Raw genomic sequence first — 23955 nt, 5'->3', positions numbered from 1 at the left:
ATAAAAAAGTTTTTTAAAAACATTTTAACGAACTTTAACAACGTGTCCTGTAAAGTTTAACAAAACACTTTTTGTATCTTTTTGGATTGAGTGGCTAATTTATTGAAAAGTGTTTTAAAATTACATTGTTAGGCATTTATACATGACATACGTCAGATAATAGTTAATAGCTTCAGTGTATGTTTACTTGTTTTTTGTTTGTTAAAATATATTTTTGATCGAGTTAAGCCATTTCAATTGATACTTTATAGTGTGTCTTTTTATGTTGTAATGTTACACTTCTGTCTCACGTTAGGATGAAGGTTGGTGCCTGATAAAACGTTTAAACCAACTGCATTTTTATGCACAGGTCTGTCCTAAGTCAGGAATCTGATGTTCAGTGGTGGTCGTTTGTTGGTCTGGTTCATCGGTGTTTCTTGTTTCTCGTTTTTTTTTGTATAGTTTAGACCGTTGGTTTTCCTGTTTGAATTGTTTTACACTAGTCATTTTGGGCTCCCTGTTGAAGTCCGTACTTTGACCTATAGTTGTATACTTTTTATCCATTGTGACTCGGATGGAGAGTTGCCTCATTGGCACTCATACCACATCTTCTTATTTATATTAATCGAGTTTCAAGAATATATTCATCGTACAAACGATATAAAATTTTTAATTAATTTATAAATCAATTTCAAGCAATGATGTTAATTTGTTTTCTTCAATTTCATGACATAAAAACTGTTCTTGTTAAAAACCGCCACACATCTACATGAAAGCTCATTACAATATAAATACATCCTATAAAATGAATTGACAATCACAAATATGCATAGGGCAATTATTTAAACTTATATTACACTCAGTATTACACCAATCTATCATTCCTTTTATAGACAAAAACAGACTTGTTACGGTACATGTCACTCTTGGTATTTGTAGAACCTCGTGCGGCAGAGGATTACTTCTGACCATACCAATCATATTCAAAGTATTGGAAGGCGTAGGAGGAGCAGTTCCTGAGGTTTCAGCATTCATACCAATGATATTCACTGTTTTTGGAGGCGAAGGAGAACCGGTTCCTAAATTTTCAGCATTCATACCAATGTTATTTTCTGTTTTAAAAGGCGCAGGAAAACCGTTTATTGAGTTTTCAGCATTCATACCGATGATATTCACTGTTTTTGAAGGCTTTGGAGAACCGGTTCCTAAGTTTCCAGCTTTCATACCAATTATATTCATTGTGTTTGAATTCTTAGGAGAAGTGGTTCCAGAGATATCAGAATTCATACCGATAATATTTACTGTTTTTGGAAGCTTTGGAGTATTGGTTCCTGAGTTTTCGAGTATATGTCCCAATAAGTTTGTCTGTTTCGAAGGTACTACTTTGTTCGACTCGACTATAATGTTCTTAACATCAAGGGTTGTCAAAGAAACACAGAAACACGAACATTTATCGACAGGACAGTATCCCTGATTACAGCTCGATATACACAAGGAACGTAGTTCAGACACCGCTACGTTATTTTCAACCGGATTACAGGTAAAACGTTCGTCAGGGGCACATACGTTTGACAGATTTTTCATTATATTAATATTAACGACTACTTCATGTGGTTGGCCAGGGTACTCGTAGGCATAATCGTTTGGATTCAAGTTATTGCTGGAAACCTTATTTGCTAGACCAGCATCGTAATGAATCTGGGTTTTCGCCATTTCCTGTGGAGATCTAACACGTATTCGGCGTGTACCCTGATTTCTTGCATGCTGGAACTGCAGAAGACTCATTTCAAATGGAAAACCATAATTTGGTGTACCTGGTATTGTGTTGTGGTATTGATTTTGCGGCACCAACCTTGAATAGGGAACAGTTGGCGTGTGTAAATCAGTTACATCAGGTTGAGAATTGTGTTGGTTTTGTAGAGATAAAATATCATGTGCGCCAAGTATACCAGGCATTAGATGAATAGTTTTCTTATTAGTGAGCCTTTGATGTGGTCTAATGGCCCTATTAGGTTCATCTTGCATCTTTATCCGTTCTTGTTGTTCATTTGCTGCATTTTGTGCTACAAAAAGACCGCCAAATTGTATGTTCTTTTTCTTCGGAGTTTCCATTGAACGTATTTGTAATCCTGGCGCTTTCAAGCCTGGTAATTCAATATTAGAATAGATTTGACTGGGTTTGTTGTTTAAATTAACATCCGTTGTCTGGATCTCTTCTTTGTTATGTAAATCAATCGCTCGCCTGCTGTGTAATTCAATGCCTGGTTCACTACTGTGTAATCCAATGTCTGGTTTCCTGTTGAGTAATACAATGTCTGGTTCTGTTGCTACCTTTAAAATTCTGTCATTACGAACGCGAGGACTGGAGCGATTAATATCCGCCTTTGAAACTTTTGAATTTAATATAGTAGATTTTACTGAGTTCACAGGTTTATTGCCTATTCTTCGCCGCATACTATTTAAGGGAAGATTTGCTCCTGAAAACGTCAAGACATCACTTGGTCCTCTTACCTGGCGGTCGTGCCACCAGTAATTTTGGGATTTGCCATACATAAAAAGATTAGGTGGTTGTGTAGACGTGGTTTGTTGATATCCTAACGATAAATCAACCGAATTTTGATCTTTTATCCTATTGACGTCTGTATTAGGATTTCTATCTATATTTTGTGGCAATGGCACTGAGCTTATTCTATAATTATTTATCATATCTCTATCGTTATTATGCATTGTACCATGGCGATCCCATTTGCTATACATTGGAGTCGCTGGATTGCCTTTCCTCGTTTGTGTTTTGATTGCTTTGTCAACAACTCGACCCATAGTTTGGTCTACAATACCACCACGTTGCTCTTGTGCTAAATATGACGATTCCATAGCTACATCAACAAGTGAATTTAAAATATTTTCGAATTGCTGGTCATTGTCTACTGTTTTTCTCTGCTTTGGCCTTAAATTTGAAACCCCTTTTCCGTTGAGATGCATACCACTATTTACTTTATCAATTGTTCCTATATGCCTATCTTTTCCTGTGAATGGGTCACTAATATATCTGCCGTCCGTATTATGACCCATGGATAAAGACATAGAATTTGGTGCAGTATCAGTCCATTGCAAATGTTGTGCTACTAATGCTGGCCATTGTTTGCCCCCAACAATCGATGTTCTTTTATTATCTATTACAACACCTGGAGCTTTCTTGTCGCGTTGCATTATGCCGGAAGCTAGTGACGCCCATTTTGTATTTTCTGTTTGGTCTACTCGGGCCGATACCAAACCGCTAGAGTCCACACTTGTTGGTACAGTTGTGGTTGTTCCCTGTTGTTCTGCTAGAACCAAATTTTGTTGTGAAGTTGAAGTAGGATAATCGAATTGGGAGGATGCGCCTAAGAATTGTTCACCCACTATATTAGGTCTATTTAACATTGGTTGATTTCCCCCTTCCTTTCTAAATGAACGTAAGATTGCAGAATAAGACACGGAGTTGACTTTCCCCCGGCCTGAAGGTACTGAATGTATTTGAGGATATTTTTTATTCCTGCGGTTATTGTAAGAAGATGTATCCGGGACTTTTAATTTCGGATCAGAATAATTCATCTCTTTGTACATATCTACTAAATCTGGTTTAGAAACTAATGGGGAATGGTTATATTGTAAAGCACCTTCTCCATTTAAATGTAATTCATATTTTGGTGCAACACTCGTTCGTAACGAAGCATTTTCTTCTTTTTTCATATTTCTCCCCTTTACCATTATATCTACGGAGGATAACCTGTCCTCACTGTTAACGGTAGAGCTTTTATCATTTGCTGCCTCAGACATCATTCTTTCTTTGAGATCTCGCAATTGTTTTATAAAATCATTTTCCTTTTTTTGTTTTATAAAATCATTTTCCTTTTTTTGTTTTATAAAATCATTTTCCTTTTTTTGATTTATAAAATCATTTTCATTTTCATCCTTGGTAGTTTTTGTAACGTTTCTATCGCCTAACAATACCCTATCAGAATGTTCTTTGGATGTCACTGTTTCAACCATTGTAATCTTGCCCTTATTACCTTTTGTAGTTTTAGATTCATTTCTATCGCTTAAATTTTGCCGAGTCTGTTTTTCAGTAGAACTCCTTGAAACATTTCTGTCTCTTGGTGTTAATCTGTCCTTTAAATCCTCGTGAGTTTTTATGATATTTCTTTCAACAGTTGGTAAGTTGTCTTGAAAAACTTCTGCAGTATTTTTTTCATCGTTATCGGCCAAACTTGTACTGTTGTCTTTAGTTTCAGTTGACCACATGGTAATGTTGGAATCAACACTTTCTTGATTACCTTGTACATCTAAAGTGTTTTCAAGAGGTGATTTATCAATAACTGATGTATCTAAGATTTCTGAAGATGAAACTTGCTTTGTTTCTACACCGTCCAAAGTTTGGTTCATCAAGTTTTGTATCTTAATTGATTGCATTTCATTTTCATTCAGCAAAGTTTCGTTTCTGGTCTGTTGTGGCGAGATTGAGGTCGTTGTCTTGTTTGTATAGACGTGCTGTGATGTATTTAATCTCGAAAGAGTTTGATGTTCCCTTTGTTTTATGTTAATTAAAGAACCTGATTTGATTGGAGGCAACTTATCCGATGATTTATCAGACAGCATTTGGTTAGGAACGATTAGTTCCGATATCACAGTCTGCTGTTTTTTATTTGGTATGTTTGTAGCATGAAGTGTTGAATCCCTGCTTGATAAAGACGATTTGTTTGTCGGCGATATATCTTTGCTAATTGTCTTCTTTGATTTAATTGTAGAATCCTCTTCTCCTATTTCTGATATTTCTTTACGTTCATGCTTTGTAATTTTCGTAGTATCATTTGTTGATTCTTCATTTTGATTCGACAACTTCAGGGATTGTTCGCCTTCTTCATATTTCACTTCATTTTTATCGGTGTTTTCAGACCTTTGAGATGTTGAATTTACTTTGGAAGTTGTAGACATTGGTATATTCACAGTTTTTAGGTGCTCATTTGATTTTATGATTTCCGATTCTGAATGTAAATCCAGTTTTGACGGCTCACTATTGTTTATATTGGTTTGACTAGTGTAGTCTAACGTATTTAGGTTAACCGGAAGTAGTTTTCTGTCATCTTTAGATTTATGTTTCGACGATGTGACCGCTTTGGTCTTTTTAGTTTTTGTTTTAGGTCTCGTCGATTTGCCGGTCACCTTTTTCGATGTTTTCGTCTTTCTACCTGATAAAACAGTTTTTTGAATGATCATATCTACATCGTGTTTCAGTAACGACTTAGGAATTCCTTTTATTGCATGTGGATTTAACTTCTGTGTATCTAGAAAATCTTCCTTTGAAGGTAACTTTGAGGTTGACATTTTCCTTATTTTAATATTCTTGTTACCGGCTGACTGTGATACAGGCGAAGTCAAATCTGTCTCAAAAAACATTTCTTTGTTTTCAGCTGAAAGTAAATTAGTTGCTTCAATAGTTTGGTCAAGACTCAATGGTGACGTTAAATTTTCAGTCAAAGATTTTAGTGATGTATTAATAGGAAAAACATTGTGGTCAGTTTTGACCACACGTTCCACATTTCCAGATTTAGACAACTGATCTAAAGCTAACGATAAAAGTAGCTCTGATTCTAAGGTTTTACTTTTCAAATCGTTTATCCTCTGGAGAATAGTCTTTATACTTTGTCCATTATGTTTAATTGTTAATTTAACATTATCCGAATAAAGTTTGTTTTTAATTTTGGTTGGCGATTTTTGTTGTCCCTCAAGTGACGAAGTTTTTAAAACTGACTCTTCGCCAACATTTCCTGAATCAGTCGTGTTACCAGTGTGATCGTCTTTGTCCGATTTTTGATCAGAGGAATTACTTTCATTTTTCATTGGTTGCTTTTGATATGCTTGCTCGGATGTTATATTATTAGTCTCAGTTCTAGGATTTCCATCAAATGTTTTTTTATCCAGCGGTTGTAATACTTTTTCAAGACCTCCTAGCTCTTTTATTTCTAAGAAAAGATTTTTATTTTTCTCTTTGTTTTTCAAAGCCCTTGATGAAGATGATTCGTTATTTATGTTATTAGTTTCGTCAATTATAATATCTTCATTTTTTGTTTTTGTGTTATTAGAATCGTCCGTTTCCGATATTATAACATTACTATTTGCTATCTTACTTTTATCTTCATTAGGTGTTTTCTTTTTTTTTCTGCTTCGTGATTTTTTCGCTTTTTTAGGTGCGTTCTGTAAACTGTCTTTAAGATTCATTGGTGAACCTGTAAAGGAATTATTAAATTTTAGTTGATCTTTCACGTCTTCATTGTCAAGAGTTCCTATTTCCGATTTAGCGATTACGTTCATTCTCGCTGATTTTTCAAATTCTAATACTGATTCGTTCGTTTGTGCACCTATTACAAACTTTGACAGGTTTTCTTTACTCGTTTGTATCCGGCTTTTGGTTTTATTTTTCATACGCCTTCTTGATTTCTTTTTCCATTTTTTCTTCTGTTTCTTGATTATGGAAGCTATAAACTGTTGATGATCTATTTTCTTTATATTTAAGGACTTCCGTGATTGGTTGATTTGCCTTTCAGCTTGTGACATGTTTAATTGTAATTGAGTATTTGCATTGTCAGATTCAACATCTTTAATGATAATATTTTCTTTATTGATTATTGTATCTTGTATCTTTCCTTTCTTCTTATCGTTCACGTCGACTGACTTGTTGAATTGTAAGTGAGCATTTTGTGTTGAATCGATCGTTTCGTTAAATTTCAATTTTGTTTTACGTTTAGGTAATTTCTTTGATTTTAACGAATTATATTTTTTATTTACTTTGTCTGTCTTTAATGGGGCTTCCCCTTCTATGTTAGATGTATCTTGAGTTTGCTTATCGTGTTCTCTAACCTCTATGTCCTTTAACTTTTCTGTCCCATCCTTTAAAACTAAATCTATCAGCTCTGACTGACTGTAGATCTTTCCAGTTGTTTTGTCCTTCGACATCAACTGTTCGTCTCTATTTACGATATTAACACGTTCTGAGTTTAATCGGTTGATTTGTTTATTTTCTTTTGTACTTTTTAATTCTAAATCGCCAGTTTTGGATGTTACTTTAATGACATCAGATTTGGTTAGATCGATAATTGGTAATGTGGCTTCATCTATAAAGCCCATTTTCATTAATTCCAAAATTTTGTTATCCTTTGAAATTGTTTTTTCATTATTTTCTCTATGTTTTTGATTATCTGTTATTGTCTTTGCATCGCCCTTGAGAATGTTTGAAAGTTTAAAGTCTGACGGAACAATTTGTTTGTTTGTTTGCATGCCTTCTTTCTTGTTACTCTCTTTAGTACTATCTATATTACTTGAAGTCGATATATGATTTTGTTCAGTAGCTTTTGAGTTAATTAGCACCTTAGCACTTGATTGGAAGTTTTCTCTGAGGGATTTTGTTACCTCTAAATCAGCTTTGTCTATGTCTTGAGTAACACGAGTAACATTAGACTTAATTAGGTCGATTAATGATAAAGTTTCCTTATCGATGAATCCCATTTTTAATAAATCAAGAATCTTTAAATCCTTTGATAAAAGATTTTGTGCATTCGGATTTTGTTCATTCATGTTTTTCTCTTTTGGTTTGTTTTTTCCTTTTTTACCTACGATTTTTTTCGAGGCTATGTAACCATTAACTGTCTGTTCATTGAAGTTGTTTGCTTTCTCTTTGGTTTCTAAAACAGTATATTGTGAACTGTTTGACTTTGACCTTGAACCTGTTTCTGGTTTAATATGTGTATCATTTGACTTCCTGATGTCAATTATAGGTAAAGTATATTTGTCTATGAAGCCCATTTTCATTAATTCCGTGATAACAGATGGTTTTGGAGAAGGGACAGGTTCGACGGTTGAATGTATCACTTCCGAATAATCGGAATTGGTGGATCGAGGAGAAATTTTGAAATAGTCTCGTTCTGGTGTTTGTGAAGAGGGTAATATTTTGATCGAATGTTTGTTGTTAGGTTTTCTGAATTGTTCATCTATGAATTTGGCGTTTGGCTTTGATATTTTTAGAGGTGAACCGGGTGCAGTCGACATACCGGAAGCATGGTTCTCTTCAAGAAAACCACGCTGAACCAAGTCATTTATAATATGTGAAGCAAATTTATGCGTAGATGTCTGTCCTTTTTCGTTTGTGAAGAGATGATTATTTGTTCCATTCAAATCCATTGATCCAGTAACAATATAATCGGGATCTAATTGAAGTGTAGTATTATTTGTTTTTGAAACACTATCGCCTTTTGATGTTACTATGTAGTTAAGGTTTTGCTTACCTTTATGGTTCGAGGATTTAATCTGGTATCTTTTGGCGTTCAATATCCTCTTTATACTAGGTTTCGCCTGTTTATGTACTTGATATTTTTGCTCATTAACTTTTAATTCTTTGTTTGCAGACTTAATGTTGATTCCGTATGACTTTGGTATGAAATTAGCAAGTGGTTTCATTTTCCTTTCTGCTCCTTGTTGCAACTTTTTTTTGCCTAAAGTTCCGAACACATGTTTAACGTCTGTTCGGAATTTAGCGCTTTTATGAGTTTCTCCAAATGCTTTTGGTTCCTTTACAGACTTCACAAGTGAGACCAATTGTTTTAGTTTGTTATATTTATTTGAGACTTTCGGAACATCTTGTCTTTGTTTCTTTTTCAGCTGAACGTTCTGATGTTTTTGTTTTCCCTTAGTAGACATTACCAGGTTGACCAACTGTTCTAGCTGGTTAAACGAATTGGAGACTTTTGAAACATCTTTTCTTGGTTCGACGGCCGACTGAATCGACTTAACTTTGGATTGTGATATCGGCTTTATGGACGTAGTTTTGGATTTTTGAATTGACTTAGTTACGGGTTGAGATAACGTTTCTTTTTTAGTATGATCTGTCTTTGTTTTACGTAAGCGTGTTTTACTTTTTCTTTTACTTTTCTTTCGCTTTTTCTTTTTTATCCTTTTTCGTGACACACTATTGGTATTTTTTGCAAACGCTAATGCCGGACGATGTATCCCAGAATGCTCTATCGGATCAATAGCCTCAAAAGTAGGAACAAACATAGTTCCGGAGTTTCTTACTTCCGCTGATTTACCAGACAACCAACTGAATGCAGGTCCTTCCTTCACACTGTCATTGTTATGATTAATTGAGGTGATTTCGTTGTTCCTTTTAGTCGATGAATCCGTTTTCTGTTGATGGATGACGTTGTGATGGTTTGTATGCTGATAAATTTCCATCAAATCTTTTCGACCTATAGCTACCTGATGTTTACCTGTCCTGACAACTGATTTTTTATTTGACAGTTCTTCTATTTGAGTAAACTGAGCATTTATATAATTACCAACCTCTTCAATTTTTCCGTTATTTGTGTCTTCTTTATCATGCAGGGAATTAATATTTGTATCGGTAGGTGGTATGGCTATTCCATATAGATTGATGGCGTTGGAAATTATTTCATTTTTAGTACCATGTCGATAATCTTGGTTCTTTTCATCTAGAACATCTGTCACATTTTCTATAAAACCACTTACATGCACGTATGAACCATTCCTTTCAACGTTGATTTCATTTGCTATGGAATCTGTATTGAAAGAGATATTATGAACAAGTAACGGTTCTGGTGTTTCATACGACTCTCTGCCAGCGCCATGGCCAACTATATAACTATTTTTATCGATTTGTTTGTTTATAACTGAAGAATTTAATCCATCAATAGTAATTAAGTTAATTGTTTTATTGTCTTTGCCATCTTTCCAAACGTAATCCTCCTGCGTAACTAATTTGGTATCTCTGGAGCTATTACCAGACTTTCCTTTGAAATAATCAAAAATGGCGCCTATGACGGAAGTGAACACATTTTCCCTTGTATTCCTGTAAAACTGTGAGGAAGATGCTTCATGATGTTGTGAAAGTTCTTCTGCATTTTTTGTGTCTACATTGTTTTGAACTGTATTATTGTAATTATCTAAGGCAGCCAGTTCATTATCCGGAATTTCTAGTAAAGTTTTCTTTTGCTTATAGTTTATCCCATTTGAATTGTTTTGCTGATCTGTCCAATGATTTTCTGGTAAGTTGTGGTCATGAAGACCTTCATAACCATCTATTAAGCCATCTGGTTCCATATCTATGGTCCTGCGTTCCTCGTTGATCTGCAACGAATGCTTGTCTGCGTTGTTATTGGTTATAACAGGAACACAATTAACAAGATGCACTAGATCTGAAAAAAAAATGTAGAAAAAAGAAGGTAAATTTAGGCATTAGTAGTTTTTACCGTTATCAAATCTGAAAAAAAATGAATTATGAAGAAGATACTAAACACTGATAAAAAATACCAGGCTTATAATTGTGTAAACCAGAGCGAGGTTAAGCTAGCTATAAAACTAGATTTACCCCACCATTTTCGTAGAACAATGCATATACCATGTCAGGAATATGACAGTTGTTTTTCCCTCGTTCAGTTAGTTGATAACGTTTGATTTTGTCAGATTTTATTGACTTCCACCCTTATTGAATTTGCCATAGAGTTCGGAATTTTTGTTATACTTTCTTATACCACGCTTATAATTGTGTACGCTAGACGCGTACCAAGTCGGGATTATGACAACTGTTTTGTAATCGTTTGATGTTTTTGACTTTTTGATTTTGTCATTTGATAACGGACTTTCCGTTTAAAATTTTCCTGGGCGTTCGGTATCTTTATTATTTTACTTTTGATCTAAATAAGACTCATTCGTACCAAGCTGCAAATAATGATTGAGAGAATCGCATATACTCCAAAAGGACATACGTGATAAATAATAAACAACTGGAATAATGTTTCGGATCAATGATAAAATCCAGAAATTACATTATGTGTCCCGAAAATACATTTTCTGTATTTAAGTACGATCATCTACATGAAGATTTTTGGTAAAGTGTGGATTCATTTTTTTTCGTGGGTACCAATTTTCGTGGATGAGGAAAACTTGCATTTTCGTGGATATTTCATTTCGTGGTTCTGCCGAAGTCTACAGGAAGCCTTACAGAAAATTTGTTATTCGTTGAAATTTAATTTCGTTGTTCACCTGTACCCACGATATCCACGGAAATTGGTATACAACGATTAATAATGAATCCACAGTATTGTATAAAAAAGACTAAAATCAACTGCATATCCTTTATGGTTTCCTAGTCAATCATACTTCAATTGCAGCGTTCCTTTGACCGACACAAGCAGTGGTGGTAATTAAACTTCAACATAAAATTCAAAACAAAAACAAAACAAAAACAGTCCTGATTCAATCATCAAACGTCATAAATCTATTATAACTACGTGTTTATCAAGAGTTATTCCAATTCAAAATTGTATATATATACAATTATGTTAACTGATTGAGATGATTGAATTTGTTGATGACGTCACGATCACATGACAACATAATGTTTTTGAGCTGACAGACGCAACAACTTTCAGCTAATCAGAAGACGTGTGCCATTAAAAATTGTATGTACAATTATTTTAACTGATTGAGTTGCTTGACATTCGTCAAGTTCTTTAAAGTGATATTGGTAATTTTCTATATTTTATTCTTACGGAAATTGTTTTAATACAATTATTAGTAAACAATTTGAACAGGAAAAAATCCATACATAAAATAGTAAAAATATGGAATGATTTAATATGACATATTTTCAACTACAAATACATACATATTCATGATTTTGCTAATTGCAATTCAGGTAGCACGTCTTCTTATTGCATGTTATTATGTAGATTAAGAATATAAATAGAATAACGAAAATATGTTCGACATGCTTTACCTAAGATTTAAACTCATAAACCTATTATCAAACCTTGTCAATGCCCCCCTTAAGTCAGTATAACAAACCACTTTAGTTCAATGTAAGCAAATATGTGTCTTTTCGTTTTTATGCCCAATTTATGAGCATTATGTTTGTCGGTCTGTGCATCCGTTCGTTCCTCCGTTCGTTCGTCTGTCCCGCTTCAGGTTAAAGGTTTTGGTCAAGTCAGGTTAAAGTTTTTGGTCAAAGTAGTTTTTGCTCAAGTTGAAAACCAATCAGCTTAAAACTAGTACACGTGTTCCCTATGATATGAACTTTCTAATTTTAATGCCAAATTAGAGTTTTGATCCCGATTTCACGGTCCACTGAACATGGAAAATGAAAGTGCGAGAAGGGCATTCGTATACTATGGACACATTTTTGTTTTTTTTTAAAGCTTTTCAACCTCGAATTGATTTGGCATACCAACTGTTCAAATTGTAGTGCCACTGATTAGTCTTGTATAGACAAAAAGCACGTGTACTGTTTTTTGTTTAAATTTCATACTGATAAGATTGAACATGAATTGTATTGAATATTAGTATATCAATATTAATAAAAACAAAAGTAACATAACATAATACCCTATCCCTGGAATGTGCATACATGTAAAGGTTGACAGTTTCATGTTGAAAAGTTTTAACTTGATCAGTTAAAAATCATACGAAAAGACGTTTGTGATCCAGATTTTCGAGCGCATGACCCGTTTTCTAGAATTAACTTCATCAGGTGTTGTTTATTTTATTTTCACTCTTTTTTTCAATTTATATTTTATCTGATAGTGGAGTTCGTTTAGCTCATTCGTTAGTTTTCTTTGTTTCGTATACTGTATTTATGTATGAAAGATTCTAGTCACACACTTTTTTTTCCTTTCTCATATTAAAGTATACAAATTCATATCCGGTATAGAATGTTTGAATGCCATAACATAAGATATATATTACTGATATTTGACGTTACTGTTTCAAACCATGAGAAGGTGGGTAAGAAATCAAGTACAACTTTATATCCCAATTTAAAATATACCAAATTGTGTCAGAACTTTCCAGTGCTTTGAAGTAAGTTGAAATTGGTAACCCAACTATGGATGGAAAGTTTATTTGCTGGGTCAAGGTAACAAACTATGTTCCCCTTCGTATCCCAAAATTAAATTATACCAAATTGTGTCAGACTCAGAACTTTTCGATACTTTCTAGGTTAGTTTTATTGTTGCCAACCATAAGACGGTATGGCAAGAATAGATTTGAAAACAAATGTGTCATATCTAAATCAAGACTATGCATTCATTTAACATTTTTACAAGGGTGTACTACACAAAAAAGAACGGATGTTGGCTAACAAGGTGAAGGTCGATATTTAATGTATAAATATTAAAACAAGGGATGGAAGGTGCCATTTTGATACCTCTGCTCGCTGTATATCTTTAAATTCCAAATAATAAATATTACATACAAACTATACAATGTATGAAAGAAACCTATCTCGTTCGTGCAATGTATTGAGTGTTTGATGATTGTGCGTTCGTCATCCTGTTGAATGCGTATTGTTTAATCAGTTATTAATCAGATAAGCCAAAAGGTTGCAACGCACAACATGAAAGAAGATACATTTTTGTATCGTATCATTTAATGTATTTGATCTTGTAGCAATCATCAGGCATAGTCGCCTTTTTTCATGACGTCATAATAAGAAAATTCTGAAAAAAACAAGAAAGCTTGACGTCATGATTCAATTTTGACCTGTTATTTGCCGTGAACAGATATTTCACTAATGGGGAGAAACATTTTTCTCATACCGACCAAGAAATGTGAAAATAGCACAAAAAACTAGAGAACTATTTTTACTTACTCAGTATAACATTAGATTGCAGTAGATATTGTCCATTGTTGAATTGTTTAGGGATGTGAAGATGTAATGAAACTGTCTGATTTCCGGCACTGAAGTTGTACATTCTTTCTGAGCTCTCCTTTATATAGACCTTGTCATTTTTTAAGCAGTGCTTTAAATTGGAAATCTCACAAAATCGGAAATAAAGCTGCCCATTAATGGAAGAATGTATCGAAAAGTTAATATGAGCTATTTCGCCGTTTACGTCATATTTAGACTTGGATAACAGCGAAGTTTCATCCGAATTAATGGCCCCACATGGACTACATCTTCCGTGAAGGCTGGCATTACCATGGATCTGCAAACAAATGTTTGATTACATTCTGAATAAAACATTATGATATTAATGAAAACATTGCAGACTGTGTATTTTGTTTGTTTTCATAGTGATTAAGATTATAACACAATGTTGACCCTTCCAATTGATATTTTTTAGTGTGTAGTTCTATGTTATGATGTTAGTCATGTTACTCTATTGTTTTAGGTAAAGATAAAGATTGACGACTATCAAATCGTTTAAACCTGCTGCATTTGTTTGCACCTGTCCCTAGTCAAAAACCTGATGTTTGGTGGTTGTCGTTTGTCGATGTGGTTCATAAGTGTGTCTGGTTTTACTTTTTTATATAGATTATACTGTTGCCTTCCTGTTTAAATGGTTTTACACTAGTCATTTTTTGGTCCCTTTATAGCTTGCTGATAGTTGTAAGCCAAAGCTTTGTCTATATGCCTTTTTTTGGTTCCTTTTTTACATATGACGTGGCTCTGTACCTATACATCCCGTCATTGTGTTATTGTTTTATGATAATGTTTGTATTGTTAATTTCATTTTTGCTAATATGCTTTGTCTATAAGCCTTTTTGTGTTTCTTTGATACATAGGACGTGGCTCTGTACTTATACATCCCGTCACTGTGTTATTGTGCCAATGATTGTTTACATATTTGTTTGTTTTTATAGTGATTAAGATAATAACACAATGTTGACTGCAGTACCCCTCTTTTTGACATTTTTACCTATTATGTCTGTTTGTTTTTTTCACACATCGTTGTCAATACAATGGAATTTTATGCGACTATCATTCAAGTGAGAGGTTTAGCTAGCTTTAAAACCAGGTTTAATCCACTATTTTCTACTTAAGAAAATGCCTGTACCAAGTCAGGAATATGACAGTTGTTGTCCATTCGTTTGTACTTATACATCCCGTCATTTTTTTAACATATGAATGACAGTTGTTGTCCATTCGTTTGATGTGTTTGAGCTTTTGATTTTGCCATTTGATAAGGGACTTTCCGTTTTGAATTTTCCCACGGAGTTCAGTTTTTTTGTGATTTTACTTTTTTTATATCTATAAAGCAAGGTTTTTATCAATCATTTTCTACATAATGAAATACCTGTACCACGTTAGGAATATGACAGTTGTTTTTCATTCGTGTGATGTGTTTGAGCATTTAGTTTAGCCATTTGATGGGACTTTCCGTTTTGAATTTTTGTTGGAGTTCGGTATTTTTGTTGTTTTACGATTACAATTTGTAAAATGAACATCACAAGAACATAAGAGACATGACAGCAATTTGAAGAGAATGAGATGCCTAAGTCGCCTTTGTATTACCCAAAATTGCTGTTAAGGTTACAAATACTATAATAGTATTCAGCTAAATCTGCTATAAAGGTCAACAATAATTGAATAGAATACAGTAAAACATGATATGACCTCCACTAATGATAGAATAATATGCAGTCAAACGTGCTATAAAGGTCATCAATAATTGAATAAAGTACTGTCAAACATGTTATGACCGTCACTAATAACAGAATAATATACAGTCAAACATGCTATAGAGGTCAACAATAAATCAAAGGAATACATTAAATCATGATATGAACGGAACTAATAATTGAATCGAATTCAGTCAAAACTAAAAATAGAATAATATGCAGTCAAACATGCTATAAAGGTCGCCAACAATTAAATAGAATACAGTTAAAACTGATATGAACGGCACTAATAATAGAATAATATGCAGTCAAACATGTTATAAAGGTTAAATGTTACTTAAGAAACAGGACCCTGTCTGTACATGACATTTTTTTATTCTGCTGTAGTAAAACTTATCCATTTGGAACACCAATTCAAATAATAATTCTTTCATAAAGATTTCTTTTACCTAGAAGGTGACGTTTATATTCAGGTTTGAATGTTGTCTTGTTTTAGTGAAAAGTGGGATACCATCAATTTGTTCCCTATTTTAGCAAACCTTATTATCTCATTATTAATTTTTTATTGTTACTATTGTTTTGGGAGTTATAAAAAGATGTACCTATGTCATATATACTTATGGCATTCGGATTACTTGCTCCTTACCCACAATGCACTATAAAACCAATAGACATGCAACGCATTCGGTTCCAGCAGAAATATGAAAAAATATGGTACTTATAATCAAAGTATCATGTTCATCTTTGATATAGAAATATGCTTTTTGTAACCAAAATACTGAAGGTTATTTTAAAAATGGGCCAGTCTATAAAGACCTGACAAATTAAAAAACTCAACCATATCACCAAACGGAACGAACGGAGAAGAGAATGCTTGGTTTAACCTACTAGTAATATTATAGCTACCTAAACATCCAAGTCATATGACAGTTGGTCATCATTTACAAAGCTACCTGTCAAATTTATTTTAATCCAGTATATGAAATTGTATAACAAAATAAGAATATAACTTTTGAACAACTAAAATGCCAGGCCATTGAAGGAAACATAAAACCTTTGCAAAATTAAAGAAAGACAACAAAAATATCTGTCCACTCTTCACAATACATAAATCAACAGTTTTACCCGTACCAAATCCCGGAGAAGACCCCAAGGAATAGTCTTGATCAACTCTTGTGTCGCTTAAGTTAAAAAAATCTGTAAAACGCGTATGGATGGAGGGTTGGATTGTAGCTTCAACTTATTGACCATTTGGTTATTTGTGACAAGAACACTCTGTACACTCCAACTAATTAATGCAATAATGACGTCCGTAAAATCTTGTGAAAGGGTCACTTCATCTTCTAACAGATGATATCTCACTTCGACAGCTGATTATTCTGTATCTTTTTAATTGAAGAATTGCGATCGCAAGCAAGAGGATGCCACATGTGGAACGGGACCTGCCTATCATTTCCGGATAACCTCAAATACTCCCAGGTGTTTGTAGGGTGAGCTATGCTCAATTCGTACTTTTCTATGTTATGTTTTGTGTATTATTGTTTGTCTGTTGGTCTCTCTCTTTTTTAGCCAGGGCGTTGTCAGTTTAAGTTTCGACTTTAGCTTGAATGTCCCTCTGGTATCTGTCACCTCTTTTTGACACATTTAGTACACTATAACTATCGAGTGACCATTTAAATGAACTAATTTGACATGAATAGATAAGTAATCAAATTTCCCGAAAATTTTACTGTGATATTCATTCAAATAGGAAATTATATTTTTATCATCGTGGAAACATGGACCTTTGCATGAATCCGTCTTTTGTTGCTATGCAACTGCTGATGTGATCGACCGTTTAGTAGTCATATACATTCGTTTTCACCAATTTACATTTGAATCATAACTTTTGTTTAAATTCATTTATTTTATTTATCGATGTAGTTTTTTTTTATGTTCACATAAATTTTATTCAAAATCGTGCAAATAAAGGACACGAAAGCATTACTAATACAAACAATAAAAATTATTTTGTATTTATAAATTCATTATACGAAATCTTTTCACAAAATATTGAAAAATAGATTGATACATTTATGACTCAAAATATCATAAACGCCAAAATGATACATACAAATATTTGACAACGTACAGTTATTAAAATTATTAAATGTCATGTTGACATGAAATATTTATAGTTAAACAAACAAAAATGATCAGTTTTGTGAAACAGGTTGTTTAATATATAAATGCCAGTAATTCGAAATAGTTTGTAGAATATGACATCAGCTGTTGTTAGTTTCCATGATTTGGCTCTGTATCGATTTATGAGATTCAAACATCAGTAAACTATTTTTCTTACATTAGAATCCCTGATAATAGAAATGCCAATAAGCGCATCGGACGCACCAAATAAAAAAAAAAAAAAAAAAAAACAAATAAAAAAAAAAAAAAAAAACAATCATTTCGGGATTAAAGAATTTGTGTACACTGCATATTACGTTTTTGGAGCAAATTGAATTAATAGAATAAGGCGGAGATAATTGTAAATCGATTCAGTTATACAGTTGAATTTTATAAACGAGAATATTCCTTATTTTCTATATAAATACGATAGGTATCAGGCCAATTAAAATAGTATGTGTGGTTCCAATTACATCTAAAACAAAGTTAGGGTAAGGTCGTAGCGATTTTTTTTTATTTTATGTTTTTTTTCATATTGAGTCTATGGGTACTTTAGCAGTGCTTAATAAAAAATGAGAAAAATTATGGTAGGCTATTATTAAGACTAAAATGTAGGGTAGGGTAGGGTAGGGTAACTGGAACCACACATATATTTTTATTTGGCCTCAGTCAAATAAAATGTGGAGTAAAATGATTAGAGAGAATGAAAGAATGATAATTAACTGAAATACACGTGTGAAACTCTTCTTTAGAAATGTGATAACTGCATTAAAGAAATAATGTCCAATGATTCGGTAAGTAGGCCCGAGAACACAGTTATTTCGTAGTGCATTTCTTTTAGACAATAAATTCAAATTAAAAAAATCGCACCTGCTCTATCTCAAAAAGATTTTTACAGTGTAGTGTACTACTGTTGATACAAATAATATCAAAATTATAGAAACTTCTACCAGCTCTAACTCAAAAAATTGACAATTCTGTGTTAAGGGGGCTAAAATTCAGTTTGACAGCTTCAGACATTCTAATTTTTGACCTTTTTTAACTGGACCAAATCACTACTTAACATAAAGATTCAGCACCCAATTTTTTTAACATGTAATTTCATCCCCTTACTTAATATTTCATGCATAAAATATCAAGAAATAAATTGGGAAAGTGTATAAAAAAAAATGCAAGTAATACACTGTTCACACTAGGGACTATATTCGTAGACAACGAAAACCAAAAGACGAAAACCAAAAGACGATAACTGTCCTTGGACCTAATAGGATAGAAAGACTTGACTAATTTTAATAAAACTTTGCATGACCTAAGCTTAGGAAATTATAAGATAGTTGGCCAAGTTGCATGGCCATGGGATATATAATATAGAAACTAGGGCCATTTTAATATTGAAATTTGGATGTTTATGTTTGACGTTTAAATCAAATATTTTCAACTGTCAAGATTTTGGCCTAAAAAATTTAAATATTGCAAAAATTTGCTTTTTAAATACTCTTGAATATAATATAATAAGTATTAAAAGCAACGGAACACTCATTTGATTTATCAGATTTATCACAGTTATTCAAAAGTCAAATTTATATGAGCCTGTACCTGAAAATAGAGATTTTCGAATTAAGGGAAGCCTTACATAAACATGCATTTTTTTCAACCAATTTGAAGTTTTTGAAGTTTTTTAACCATACATTATTCTTCCATATATATTAAATGTACTTTAAATGTAAAGAAAAGTTACAGAAAGCATACCACATGAGTATAAAATTGTCTTAGGCTATATATAAGACTGAGAATTATTTAGAGTCGATTTAGGCCGTAGGCCATATTTACATATAAAAATGCACACAGAGGCTATAAGAAATGGAAATTTGTTACTTTTTGCTCATTTCTTTGCTAAGATGTTATGATACAAGAAGTCTAATTGCTAAAGGACTCTTGAATTCAACTTTTTTTTGCAGACAGTATGGTCTGATGACCAGTTTTTCACTTTTCAATGGAAAACTTGCATGTAGTTTTAGTCTCAATTGGCATATATTTGAACCACTTTCTATCCTAAAGAAGAAAATTATGGTAGCATATGAAATGAATAGGGTGTAATGATCATTGTAAAGTGTTTTTTTTTTTACAGATTTAGTGAAATATTTGTGATGGACTACAGATTTTATGTACAAAGCTCTTCACATTTCATATACATCAAACAGGCCGTTTAACCAGGGACATAAATACTAACTGGACCAAATCACTACTTAACATAAAAATTCAGCACCCAATTTTTTTTAACATGTAATTTCATCCCCTTACTTAATATTTCAAAATATCAAGAAATAAATTGGGAAAGTGTATCAAAAAAAAAAAATGCAAGTTATACACTGTTCACACTAGGGACTATATTCGTAGACAACGAAAACCAAAGGACGATAACTGTGTCCTTGGACCAGTAATAGTCCATATTCATGAAAATATGTAATATAACTGAACAGTAGTTTAGATAATTGAAGATGTTGAATCGAAGTGTCATTAAATTTATAATGAAATAAATAGAGAGAATACTTTTGCCCCATCGTTCCTGTTTTTGTGTATATCTTATGTTTGTGTACTAGTTCACCATATACAGATTGTTATTACTTTTAATGGACAAAATCATGTTGAGGTAATCCGGCAATAATTGACAAAATAAATGTATCATGCACTTATCTGTTTAACATGGTTTTATAAAATAAACTATAGAATTCATTATAGACGTATATATATAATTAAATATGTATACAATGAAATTTATTAAAACTTAGAATATGTATCCTATTAAGTCTGACAGGCAAACAACAATCGATCAATCAATCAATTTCTACAAGCGCCCCCTAAATCGAAAAAAATATCTGAGGTCATTAATTAGATATGACTCGAATACTTTAATATCAATTACAAAAACCTCTTTGAACTTCCCTGACTATATTTTACAAATGAGATGTCAAATTTACACTGTGATTTATTGTATCACGGATTGTGGTTCTGTATGACGGTTTTGTGTTACAATCGGTTGACTCCAACGACCCCACGTGACAACCGACAACTACCACACTGTCAATTTTATTTGTTTGTAATAATATAAAATTATTTTGCACACATAACAATGAGGGTGTTGATGGGGTTTTCAAATAAGAAAAACAAAACACACAAATAGTGTAGAAAAAAGGAAATAAATCAAAGATGGGAGAGAAATAAGGCAAAACAAACGAAATTAGTGAATAATGAGGTGCTAAAATATAAAGAATAGACAATAATGGGGAAAATAGATAAGAAATAGAAAAAAAGGTATCAAAACTAAAGAATAATGAATAGTGGACCCTCTGTCATAATGTCAGTCATTTGCATGTCCTTTGTAATTAATTATCAATTAAAGTTACATATTAGTACAGTTTTTTTTTTATTTTCCCTAGTTTCTCAGCTATTTGCTTGACTTTTAAACAGTTGAAGGTAAATCGAGATGAGCGCGTCAGACGCATGAAGTTTTTTAATTTTTTTTTTTTCGTTGTTTTTCATTTTGACTAAGGCATTGTCTGCATGTGTTTGTTTGACACGTTTTTCTATTGTCCCTTTTATCATCTCAATCTTTTTGATACCCAAATAGATGAAAATAACTATCTAACTGTCGTGTTAAAATTTCATTCTTTAGTACATTAACATGGTATGGATATTCCAGCAAAAATAAAAGAACTTTTTTATTAAAAAAATAGTTTATATTCTGCTATTTTCAAAAATACAAACTAAAACCTTTTGGTCACCGCGCATGTGTTAAAGCAACATTCGAAAAATTGTAACATTTTGTTAGAACCTCCGAGAGAAAAAACATTGTTGTGCTGTACATAGAAAGAAAACTAAATAGCTGTATTTTATAATAAAACGTGAAATTACAGCTCTGAAAATGCTTTGTGTAAAAGATTTTATTCCAAAAGCAAGTACAATTTAGAGGTTATATTTAATGTTTGACCATATCACATACACAGATATAGAATGAAATTTATGAGAAATAAGATATGGTTTTCAATGTACCTTCTAATGCTATGATTCAAAACAAAACAAAAAGAAATACATTTTTATATACTGTGCAATCCCCTTGTAAATTGAAAATCTTCCATAATTAGGCTGAGTGTAATGTTTGTTTTTTATCAAATAATATTTTTTTTCACTTTGGAACGATCTGAGATGGCGCAAGATCCCTATACTACCTAAAATGTTAAAATATCATCAGCTGCAACATTGAATGAACAAAGTATAATTTTAACTAGTGCACACACTGTATATGTAAATGATAAAATAATCAAATACAAAAACGTACAATAATGAGTGAATCGTTCCTAACACAAAACCGTTTGATGGACAACTTTGCATTATTCCAACGTTAAATTCGTTTACATTTTACTGCTTGTCTTTTTCACACATTGTTGTCAATATAATGGCCTTTTATTCGAATGTCATACCAAAAATGAGAGGATAAGCTAGCTATGAAACCTGGTTTAATCCACCATTTTCTACATAAGGAAATGCTTGTACCGAGTCAGTCAGTTTTTTTCCGTTCGTTTGATGTGTTTGACCTTTTGATTTTGAGTCGATATGGAACTTTACGTTTTGAATTTTCTTTGGACTTCGGTTTATTTTCTTTTTACTTTTCTTTTTTTTCAGAAAATTTGTAAGATATACATAAGAAACATAGCCGTGACATTAGTAAAATCAATTGTTGTGTATACGTCTATGAAGAAAGCACCCGAATGGCAATACAAAGTTTCTAATATCCAAGTATTTACTTTTGACACTTTTCAAATTGTGTATTATATCAGTGTACAGTGTATATTTTTCAATCTGATAACTTACCCTTGAGCTGCCACAAAATAAAACACCATCTTTTGTTGAAATCTTAATTGGCTTGGCGCTGGATTTATAATGTTGGTTAAAACCGATCGTCGGCACAATTATAATTACTATGACAAACCACGAAAACTTCAAACCAATTAGAATCTTGATTTTGTCCAACATTTTTAACCAATATAGGTTTCATTTACTCTTGTGAAACATAATTTATAAATTCCCTTTGAAATGTTAATTTCACATTTACTTCTCCACTGCAAACATGGTATAAACCTCTAATTGAAAGTCACACGAGTAATTGTGGCAATGACAAATCAATTATAATTAGTACATTTTAATTAACGCATACATGCTGTTAATACATTTCTTTTCTTGTCTAGTTAAACAGTATCAAACTTATGTAACAATCCAGAACCGAAAAGACAACAAAGAGATTTAATTCCTTCAAATACAAACAGTGCCGAATTAGGTGTTAAAATTAATATCTTCAAATAAAACTATAATGATTCAGTTATATTAATTAACAAGCACGATTTAGCCTTTACATCTTATTTGACAGATTTATGATTCGTCTACTGTCAATCATCTTCTTAATTAGTTCCTATTTGATTATTCACTGAATCGTGAAACAAAACATCTTTATTTTCAGATAATGTTTAAGAGAACAAAGATTCAATTTCGTGAAGAGATATGACTGGTTTTTTTTTGCGTAGGTGAAATAAGAAAAAAAAAGAAGAAAAGAATACTGTAGTTTTTTCACCTCCAATGGCACAAAATTATTAACAAAAACAAAAAGGTAAAATCATTAAAGGGGGAGGTCCATGCAAAAACCCTGACAAAATCAAACGGTAGACTATTTCAACAAATGAAACAAATTGAAAACTATTTTTTGATAATTTCGACCTTGCTATTAAAACAGTAAAACAATTTACAAAATGAATAGTTGCTAATGTGAGATAAAGGTCAATGTTATGAAAACAGAAGACAGGCATAAAGAAATAAACAGGACGAAGAAATACTACTAGTATATGAATTAAAATTTCGTGATAGGGAAATTAGACGTATGAAAACGTAATGTAATTTGGATGTGTGTCATACGTGTAAAGAAGTAACCTGCACCATGTATGCTCGAGTATAACTATGCCATCTCTTAGGGAAGCATCCAAACCTATAAGACCTTAACAGAATGGACATTAATGTTAAATTCTTTTACTACAATGTCACATAATTTGACAATGAACTTGTTTATATATTCCATATATCGTTCGCTATCCCCATGTCTGTGGTGACGTTGTAGACCTTAGGAATGTAATATATGTATCACTGATATTTTTTTAAGTTAAGGGTTACTTTACAACAAATTGCTTAAAACCTTTATTAAATTCTTTCATAGATACAAATATTTGGTATTAAAGTTTTTTTTATCGATACTTACATTGATTTTGTTATTTATGAATTAAAACATAACTAAATATTTTTTCCTATGAACGCATACGATCC

The 23955-nt window shown here is 32.4% G+C and overlaps 1 protein-coding gene across 3 annotated transcripts; it reads right to left on the bottom strand.

The window, feature by feature from the left end:
* Positions 1 to 633: 633 nt before the first annotated feature.
* Positions 634 to 22926, bottom strand: LOC127731653 (uncharacterized). Of its 3 annotated transcripts, none has more exons than XM_052240407.1 (4): positions 22462 to 22926; positions 13676 to 14012; positions 6147 to 10223; positions 634 to 5429 (listed from the first exon to the last, which is right to left on the bottom strand). In XM_052240407.1, exons 1-4 carry the CDS (start codon positions 22621 to 22623, stop codon positions 778 to 780), a joined length of 9228 nt encoding a protein of 3075 aa, XP_052096367.1. In that variant the 5' UTR covers positions 22624 to 22926; the 3' UTR covers positions 634 to 777. The 3 variants fall into 3 exon arrangements, with proteins under 3 accessions (XP_052096367.1, XP_052096368.1, XP_052096366.1); XM_052240408.1 differs by having other exon boundaries at positions 634 to 6245; positions 8298 to 10223; XM_052240406.1 differs by having other exon boundaries at positions 634 to 10223.
* Between the last annotated feature and the right edge of the window lie 1029 nt (positions 22927 to 23955).

The sequence above is a fragment of the Mytilus californianus genome, unplaced genomic scaffold (genome assembly GCF_021869535.1).
Source record: "Mytilus californianus isolate M0D057914Y unplaced genomic scaffold, xbMytCali1.0.p SCAF_20, whole genome shotgun sequence".
Classification (NCBI taxonomy): Eukaryota; Metazoa; Mollusca; class Bivalvia; order Mytilida; family Mytilidae; genus Mytilus; species Mytilus californianus.
This window is presented reverse-complemented; position numbering and strand designations above follow the sequence as displayed.